The sequence below is a fragment of the Dendrobates tinctorius genome, unplaced genomic scaffold (assembly GCF_039654945.1).
Source record: "Dendrobates tinctorius isolate UK_male_01 unplaced genomic scaffold, ASM3965494v1 ptg000404l, whole genome shotgun sequence".
Taxonomy (NCBI): Eukaryota; Metazoa; Chordata; class Amphibia; order Anura; family Dendrobatidae; genus Dendrobates; species Dendrobates tinctorius.
In genome coordinates, this window is record NW_027362069.1 from 2,062,876 (window position 1) to 2,073,075 (window position 10,200).

At 47.5% G+C, this 10,200-nt stretch overlaps 1 protein-coding gene across 1 annotated transcript in view; it reads right to left on the reverse strand.

The window, feature by feature from the left end:
• LOC141076416 (uncharacterized) overlaps positions 1 to 9,658 on the reverse strand; it is a 52,455-nt gene extending 42,797 nt beyond the window's left edge. The window contains exon 1 of the mRNA XM_073563868.1: positions 9,536 to 9,658. Within this exon, the coding sequence (XP_073419969.1) occupies positions 9,536 to 9,658 (123 nt within the window). The remainder of the gene's footprint in view (positions 1 to 9,535) is intronic.
• Between the last annotated feature and the right edge of the window lie 542 nt (positions 9,659 to 10,200).

Here is a 10,200-nt window from a genome sequence, read left to right on the forward strand (position 1 = left end):
GAGTGAGGACCTGTGCCCAGGAGCTACAGTCAAGGGCATGTCACACTAAGAGATATCGCTAGCAATATCGCTATAACTTGTGACGTTATAGCGATATTGCTAGCGATATCGCTGTGTCTGATACTTACCTACAACCCGCTCTCTCGCTAGTTATCGCTGATCGCGCGAGAACAGGCTGGAATGTTTCTTGTCGTCTGCTTCCTGCGGCGCTTCCTGCTGTGATGACGAGCGACGAGTGTGGATGCGGGCGGGAGGACACAGGATCACTTGGTGTGACAGGTAAGTAGCGACCCCGTCCCCAGCGATGTCGCTAGTGAGATCTGCCTGTGTGGCAGCTCACTAGCGACCACTTAGCGATGCACCAGCGATCCTGACCGCGTCATATCGCTGGTCGGGATCACTGGTGCATCGCTAAGTGTGACAGGACCTTCAGTGGAAAGGGCTTAAAAGCCTTCACTAGACCCCTGTACAGCTGTATAATGAGGCCCAGGCTTTATAGTGAAGGGACAGGAGTGAGGGTCTGAGCCCAGGAGCTACAGTCTGAGGAAAGGGCTAAAAAGCCTTCACTAGACCCCTGTACAGCTGTATAATGAGGCCCAGGCTTTATAGTGAAGGGACAGGAGTGAGGGCCTGTTCCCAGGAGCTGCAGACTGAGGAAAGGGCTAAAAAGCCTTCACTAGACCCCGGTACAGCTGTATAATGAGGCCCAGGCTTTATAGTGAAGGGACAGGAGTGAGGGCCTGTGCCCAGGAGCTACAGCCTGAGGAAAGGGCTAAAAAGCCTTCACTAGACCCCTGTACAGCTGTATAATGAGGCCCAGGCTTTATAGTGAAGGGACTGGAGTGAGGGCCTGTTCCCAGGAGCTAAAATCTGAGGAAAGAGCTAAAAAGCCTTTACTAGACCCCTGTACAGCTGTATAATGAGGCCCAGGCTTTATAGTGAAGGGACAGGAGTGAGGGCCTGTGCCCAGGAGCTACAGTCTGAGGAAAGGACTAAAAAGCCTTCACTAGACTCCTGTACAGCTGTATAATGAGGCCCAGGCTTTATAGTGAAGGAACAGGAGTGAGGGCCTGTGCCCAGGAGCTACAGTCTGAGGAAAGGGCTAAAAAGCCTTCACTAGACCCCTGTACAGCTGTATAATGAGACTCAGGCTTTATAGTGAAGGGACAGGAGTGAGGGCCTGATCCCAGGAGCTACAGTCTGAGGAAAGGACTAAAAAGCCTTCACTAGACTCCTGTACAGCTGTATAATGAGGCCCAGGCTTTATAGTGAAGGAACAGGAGTGAGGGCCTGTGCCCAGGAGCTACAGTTTGAGGAACGGGCTAAAAAGCCTTCACTAGACCCCTGTACAGCTGTATAATGAGGCCCAGGCTTTATAGTGAAGGGACAGGAGTGAGGGCCTGTTCCCAGGAGCTACAGTCTGAGGAAAGGGCTAAAAAGCCTTCACTAGACCCCTGTGCAGCTGTATAATGAGGGCCAGGCTTTATAATGAAGGGACATGAGTGAGGGCCTGTTCCCAGGAGCTACAGTCTGAGGAAAGGGCTAAAAAGCCTTCACTAGACCCCTGTACAGCTGTATAATGAGGCCCAGGCTTTATAGTGAAGGGACAGGAGTGAGTGCCTGTGCCCAGGAGCTACAGTCTGAGGAAAGGGCTAAAAAGCCTTCACTAGACCCCTGTACAGCTGTATAATGAGGCCCAGGCTTTATAGTGAAGGGACAGGAGTGAGGGTCTGTGCCCAGGAGCTACAGTCTGAGGAAAGGGCTAAAAAGCCTTCACTAGACCCCTGTACAGCTGTATAATGAGGCCCAGGCTTTATAGTGAAGGGACAGGAGTGAGGGCCTAATCCCAGGAGCTACAGTCTGAGGAAAGGACTAAAAAGCCTTCACTAGACCCCTGTACAGCTGTATAATGAGGCCCAGGCTTTATAGTGAAGGGACAGGAGTGAGGGCCTAATCCCAGGAGCTACAGTCTGAGGAAAGGGCTAAAAAGCCTTCACTAGACCCCTGTACAGCTGTATAATGAGGCCCAGGCTTTATAGTGAAGGGACAGGAGTGAGGGCCTGTGCCCAGGAGCTACAGTCTGAGGAAAGGGCTAAAAAGCCTTCACTAGACCAATGTACAGCTGTATAATGAGGCCCAGGCTTTATAGTGAAGGTACAGGAGTGAGGGCCTGTTCCCAGGAGCTACAGTCTGAGGAAAGAGCTAAAAAGCCTTCACTAGACCCCTGTACAGCTGTATAATGAGGCCCAGGCTTTATAGTGAAGGGACAGGAGTGAGGGCCTGTGTCCAGGAGCTACAGTCTGAGGAAAGGACTAAAAAGCCTTCACTAGACCACTGTACAGCTGTATAATGAGGCCCAGGCTTTATAGTGAAGGGACAGGAGTGAGGGCCTGATCCCAGGAGCTACAGTCTGAGGAAAGGGCTAAAAAGCCTTCACTAGACCCCTGTACAGCTGTATAATGAGGCCCAGGCTTTATAGTGCAGGGACAGGAGTGAGGGCCTGTGTCCAGGAGCTACAGTCTGAGGAAAGGACTAAAAAGCCTTCACTAGACCACTGTACAGCTGTATAATGAGGCCCAGGCTTTATAGTGAAGGGACAGGAGTGAGGGCCTGATCCCAGGAGCTACAGTCTGAGGAAAGGGCTAAAAAGCCTTCACTAGACCCCTGTACAGCTGTATAATGAGGCCCAGGCTTTATAGTGAAGGGACAGGAGTGAGGGCCTGTTCCCAGGAGCTACAGTCTGAGGAAAGAGCTAAAAAGCCTTCACTAGACCCCTGTACAGCTGTATAATGAGGCCCAGGCTTTATAGTGAAGGGACAGGAGGGAGAAAAGTGGGGAAAGGAGCCAGAAGAGCCGGACTGCCCATCACTAACCTGCAGAGCCGCACTCCACATATATGGCTGCTCTGTGCACAGGACCTGTGATGAGGTCACAGGAGGGGAGGAGTCAGGGCTCACATGATCTCCGGAGTGCAGACCTCCATGGAGCCTTCTCCTCAGTCAGTGACATTCCCGCCATTATTCGCCCCTCACTACTGGCACAATTACCCCGCGCCGCCTTCTCTACACAGTGTTATGTGTGGAATGTAACGTGTGATTTCTCTGGAGGGAAATAGACCCCACACAGGAGGGAATTCTCACCAGTTACCGGACGTCTACTATATGGCGGCATATGACTGTGCTATCGACTCCACACCAGGAGCTAAAATGCCCAAATCTTGGTTATTTCCCCCCTTCCAGAGTCCGGCTGAGGCCGGGGTCACACTCGGGAGAAACTCGCCCGAGTCTCGCTCCTCAGTGCCCTTGTGGATTAGCCTCTGTAGGGGAAACGACACCGGCTGTCAGGGACAGGGGGCCCCAACATAAATCCAATATTCATTGTAAGAAAACCCAACCTGATGCTGCCATTCGGGGTAACCAATGCTCCGGCAGTCTGTGACAATGTCAGTAATTATATTTTTCTCACTGATTGGTAGATTTGTGGTAATTTTCCTGGATGATATAGTGAGTTACTCCCGTCCTCTGGAGGAGCATGCTGAGCATGTCAGACAGGGTCTCCAGGTTCTACGTGACAACTATTTATTTGGTAACCTGGAGAAATGACAAATTGTGGTCCAGCAGGTCCAGTTCTCAGGACATTAGGCTTCTGCATTGGGGTCTCAGATGGACCCTGTTACGGTCCCAGCAGTCGCTTCATTGGTTTGGACTATAAGCCGCACTGGACCATAAGACGCACCCCAAATTTTCAGAAGGATAATGGGGCAAAAGTTAATGTGTCAAATGGGGGTCTGTCCCACAGTCTGAATTCAGTAAACCCGGGGGGGATCGACAGCGCTGGTGGAGCTGGGTCACAGGAGGTGTTCGGTGATCCGGTGATGATCTGACTTATCCCAGGCTGGTGCAGCAGGAGCCTCTGTAACATCTGTAATCTCACTGAGGCCATTTGGAGTAAGGGGGTTTAGTTTATAAATCCAGAAGATTTCTTCCCGATGTACTTGTCCAATGCGATTCTGACCCTGCGAGGGAATCTCCTCTGTGGGGAATATTCTCAGTTGTGTGGAATCTTTCTGGTGTTTGATGGTGCAGTGACGTGAAAGCCCATGTTGGAGAAAACCCTATGGAGTATTGGGACGGTGTGAGATCAGCCTTTTGTGGGGGGGTTGGGTCGTCCTTCCCACATATAATTTCTGGTATGAGCATATAATCACGTGTGTAACATAACTGGTGGAACATGACATGGGAGTTTTGATCAGGAAAATTTCACCAGTAGAAATAAGGGTGAATTCAGAGAGACCATGGCAGATAATATTCACACCTAAGAAATCTAAGTTATTCTGTGCAAATTGTGAATAAATCTCATATTAACCTTATTCTCCTTGTTATATATTTAATGAAATCATTAACCCCTTTCTGTCCCAGCCCACACCAGAAACACATCATCCACATACCGGTGGTCCGCACAGAGGTATCAGGTGGGGGTTTACACTATAAATATATTTATTTTCAAAGTCTGACAAGAACAAAGTAGTGAGACTGCAGCATCCGGCGCCCCCATCGCTGTCCCCGTCATCTGGGTGTACCAGCTGCCCCCAAAAGAGAAGGCCTTATGGGACAATATAACATTCAGGCTTTCCAGGATGAATCCAATATAGTCATCTGTTTCAGCAGTGTTTTTCATAGATTTTTTATTGCTTCCAGTCCTGTGATTTGTGGAATTCGTGCGTACAAGCTCCCGACGTCGATCAAAGCCAATTTATAACCCTCCTGCCAATCTATACCGGACACAATTCTCTATAAATCTCCGGTGTCCTTGATGTGAGCAGGTGCTATTCTCAGTAATGGTCTCAGACACCGGTCTATAAATGTAGATAAAGATTCTGTTACTGATCCGACCCCGCACACTATCGGGCGGCCTGGTGGGGGCGCTGCGTCTTTGTGGACTTTAGGAATATAATACCAATGCGGCTTGTGTGGAAATTCAGGGAAGAGTTTCTCTGGTATTTCTTAGACAATCGTCCCTTCTCTATGTGAAATCTCAGAGAAGATCTTAGTTGTTCCTTCTCGTTATTTGTGGGATCAGCGCTTGTTTTTCTCTGTGCTGCTCTCTGATCGCTGTCTTTCTGCTCCTTACTATATTGTCCATTGCTACTAACACTACATTATTGCCTTTATCGGCTTCTCTAATAACAGGATCTTGGCAGTTTTTATCTCCTTCAGTGCTCGCTGTCCTTTTTTGTTACATTATCTGTTGTTTTTGTACAGCACTGCCTGTGTGTCTTTTACCCCTCTGTAAAAAACATAAAAACAATTAACCCGATCAGTAAACACCGGAAATAGAAAAAATGTGAGAATGACAAAATTACGTATTTATGGATGGCACAATTCCACAAAAAATGCTGTAACGAGCGATCACAATTGTACTAATAAAAACGTTATCTCGTCCTGCAGAAAATAATCCATCATACAGCTCCACCGGAGGAAAATAACAATGTTACGGGTCTCGGAAAATGGAGAAACTGCTCCAAAAATGTTTCTTTCCAAACCTCAGATTTTTTTTCTCCATTAAAATAATAAAAACTGGACATGTTTGGTGTTGCCGTAATCATAGTGATGAGGAGAATCATATTACATGGTCAATTATACCACAAAATGTACAAAAACAATTCACAAAAAACAATGTCAGAATTGTTTTTTTCACAATTTCACTGCACTTGGAATTTTTCCCTCATTTTTGAGTACACTATGTGGTAAAATTAAGGGAGTCATTGAAAAGTACAACTCGCCCCCCAAAAATCAAGCCCTCATATGTCTATGTGGCCAGAGAGATAAAGAGTTATGGCTCTGGGAAGAAGGGAGGGAAAAAACAGAAACAAAAGAACGAAAATGTCCCGCAGCATGAAGGGGTTAATTGCGTCTTTCTGCCACTTACAGGGAAAGTTAGAAATTAGTTGTGTCAGTTCAGCGTTATGTTCATGGCTTCTGATTTAGAGGAGTTGACTATAAAATTCCTTCCATGGCCGAATTCTCCGAATTCCTTTATTACAGAGGAAAATGAGACCATTGAGGGTGAAACATAGAGCCACAAGTCACCTGTGTATAGAGCGAGTGTATAGAGCTGTTTTTCCTCGTCCCATTATTGATAGATGATGTGTCAGATAGAAGGCCGTCTCCCCTAATTATCATTTTAGGGTCAGTGTATAAGGAGAGAATGATAGATAACAAGAAAAGGCCCAACCCAATATGTCGTAGGGTGACCTTCAGGAAAGTCCGGGCACTATGTCCAACGCTTCTTCAGTGTCGGCAGAAACAAGGCACATTGGGATCCCCGGGGTTTCCGCATATGACATTAATAACAATGTTTTCTCACAAGCTTCTCTGTCCTTAATAAAGCCAACCTGATGGTCGGTAACAATTGGGGGCAGGTAGTGGGAGAGCCGGGCTGTATTCACTTTAGAGAATATCTTCACCTCTACAGTAATTAGTGATATTGTATGAAAATTAGGGCCGACATTTGGTTCTTCTCCAGGCTTTCAGAAACAATGTTATGTCAGCCTCAAGTAATTAAGGGGCGAAGAGGGAGTCTTCTGAGATATTACTGATCACTTTTCCTAAAATGGTAATAACTGGGGTGCAAACATCTTATAAAATCTATTATTGCCTCCATCCGGCCCAGGGCTCTTCCCGATAGGGAATGATGTAATGGCCTCTCCGATCTCTTCCTCAGTGACAGCTTTGTCTAGTTCCTCCTCCTCAGGGGTCTGTAAGGAAGGAAGAGCAGCGTCCATAATATATTTGTCAATTTTTCTTTCTGGAATATTAGGTGCCATGTCGTGGTATTATCCATGGATATTATAGAGCGAGCTATAATAGCAACAACATGCCTCAGCTATGTCAGAGGGGTTATGCATTTCTGGCCCGGGTGCCCCTTTTATTTTGGATACATATGTCCCTTGCATGCATGGATATAACCTCCTTGCCAATGAGCGACCACATTTATCTGTGAATTCGTACGAGCACCTTCTCATGTGATCTTGGTATTTTCTATTGTTTCATCTATTAACCACTTTACCGCCTTTCTTTTTTTTCAATTGGATAAATTTTATTGAACAAAACAAAGAATTACCAACATTTTGTTTTTCATATACAAACACTGTGAGAAAAACAATAAAAAAAGAAAAAACAGTAAACAATACAACAATCGGTTACAATGATATAAATCCCAATTTTGCTCTATAGTAGAGGATTTACAGCAGTCAATAACGCTGTGCATCCTCTGTAGTCCCGGAGCGTCTCTCCCAAACCCCCCTCCAGCCCCCCTCTCTCTTTCTCCCTACAGTCAGGTTAGAAGATGAGAGTGAGGGGGGATGGGACGATTACAGCACAGCAGAGATCAGAGCAGGGTCAGGAAGATGCCTGCAGCCCTGTGTGTCTTTGTCATCTCCTCCTGAGTCCTGATCATGGCTGCTCGTAAAGCACTGTCCTGGGAATGGATCTGTACAAGTGAAACCACAGAATCTGGTAAGTATACATGTATATGTGTATCTGTGTGTGTACATGTGCAATATATAGTGTGTGTGCCTGTATATGTGTATATAGTATGTGTGTGCATATATATATAATATAGTATGATTGTGTATATCTGTGGTGCATGTGAGTTTATATATAATATATATATACATGTACATACAGTATATAGTATGTGTATGTATATTATATTTGTATACTGCATGTGTGCACGATATTGTGTATATATATAAGCTGTATATGTATGTGAGCATACTGTATATACTGTATATAAACTGAATGTTTCTGTGTGTATATACTTTATATACACAGTATGTGTGTGTACTGTATGTACAGCATATAGTGTATGTTTCTATATTTATAAAGTATATATAATGTGTGTCCATGTATAGTGTGTATCTGTGTATATGTGCTGCATATATTGTCCTATAATTGTAGTGTCGCCATAATAGGAATCAGTAGTTTACCGTATTTTACAGGTTATAAAACGCTCTGGATTATAAGACGCACCCCAAATTTTGAGGAGAAGAAAAGGAAAATAACTTATTTTTAATAAATTACTTACCGGGGGTGGTGGCTGCGGTGAAGCGGGGTCCCAGGGTCGCTGCTAGAGGAGGCAAGAGTGGAGCATTGCTGCAGGCTGGGATGAGGGGTCGTTCGGATGTGTGGCGCTCCGCTGCGGGTGTACGGTGCTGCGGGGGCTCTGCCGACATTTTGTGAAAGGCCAGAACCCCCGCAGTTTATATATTTATTTTTACTCATTTATATAGTGCTATTAATTCCACAGCACTTTACAGACATTAGTGGTGTTTTCCCCAATGAGGCTCACAATCTACATTCCCTATCTTTAGAGATGGACATGCGGCGGCGTCTTTCCAGATCACAACATGTCTATTTATCTTGTGGAGATGCGATAAATCTCACCCGTACAATGTATTGAACGCAGTGAACCCGCACGATTCAGTGATCACATGTGGAGTCACCTGTGTTCAATAGCCGGCAGCGGACATGTGCTGCGTCCAAAGCGCTGCCAATTCCTGATCGTGTGACCCCGGCCTAAGAAATAAATCAGTTTCAGAAAAAAAAAAAAATTCCTTTGACCTCTGCTGGTGTCAGTGCCGTCTGTGGCCCCAATGGGGATTTATGAGAATCCTATTTTAGAGGGATTCAGGCAGAGCCCCCGGACGCACTGCAGTGTGAACAGGGCTTAATATCCTATTGTGTGGAATAGTGCCGTCTACTATACTATTCCGCACTGTCCCAGTGCAGCGGCCAGACACGGACACCGGCCAGACACGGACAGCAGCCAGACATGTTCACCGGGCAGACACGGACACTGTCCAGACATGGACAGCATCCAGACACGGACAGCATCCAGACACGGACACCAGGCAGACACAGATGCTGGCCAGACACGGACACCGGGCAAACATGAATTCCGGCCAGACACGAACACCGGGCAGACACGGACGCCGGCCAAACACGGATGCTGGCCAGACACGGACACCGGGCAAACATGAATTCCGGCCAGACACGAACACCGGCCAGACACGGACAGCAGCCAGACACAGGCACCAGGCAGACACGGACAGCAGCCAGACACAGACAGCAGCCAAACACAGACAGCAGCCAAACACAGACAGCAGCCAAACACGGACAGCAGCCAAACACGGACACCGGCCTGACACGGACACCGGCCAGACACCGACACCGGCCAGACACCGACACCGGCCAGACATTGACACCGACCAGTCACGGACACCAGCCAGAAGACACTTTTTTTATAAATCTGTTGCTGTCGTCTTTCAGAGTTTCTGCAGTGTTTTTTTCCTGTTCAAATGAATGGGACACAAAAATGTAAGTGAAAAGGCTGCAAAAAAGTAGAATATTTCCTGCCAACACTGTAGATCAATCCACAGCAAAAATGGTGGGTGTGAACAGACACTGCATGGGATTTCTGAGAATGTAAAAATAGTTAGCATGAACTGATAAATCCCCCGTTGCTTAAGCACCGATGCTCCGGGGGTCTCTGCCAGTCTTAGCATTGGGCTGCAGTGTTCTTGCGGCTCCGGGCGGGGGTCTCTGCCAGTCTCAGCACTGGGCTGCAATAGTCTTGTGGCTCCAAGGGTCTCCATCAATCTTAGCACTGGGCTGCAAAGATCTTATGGCTCCAGGGGTCTCTGTCAATCTTAGCACTGGGCTGCAAAGATCTTGTGGCTTTGGGGGTCTCTGTCAGTCTTAGCACTGGGCTGCAGTGGTCGTGTAGTCCGGGCTTCTCCGCCAGTCTCAGCTCTGAGCTGTAGGGGTCTTGTTGCACTGGGGGTCTCTGTCAGTCTCAGCACTGGGCTCCAGTGGTCTTGTGGCTCTGGGGGTCTCTGCCAGTCTTAGCACTGGGCTGCAGTGATCTTGTGGCTCCGGGGGGGTCTCTGACAGACTTAGCACTGGGCTGCAGTAGTCTTGTGACTCTGGGGGTCTCTGCCAGTCTCAGCACTAGGCTGCAGGGGTCTTGTGGCTCCGGGAGATCTCTGCTAGTCTCAGCACTGGGCTGCAGTGTTCTTGTGGCTCCGTGGGTCTCTGTCAGTCTTAGCACTGGGCTGCAATGTTCTTGGGTCTCCGGGGGTCTCCGTCAGTTTCAGCACTTGGCTTCAGTGGTCTTGTGGCTCCGGGGTTCTCTGCG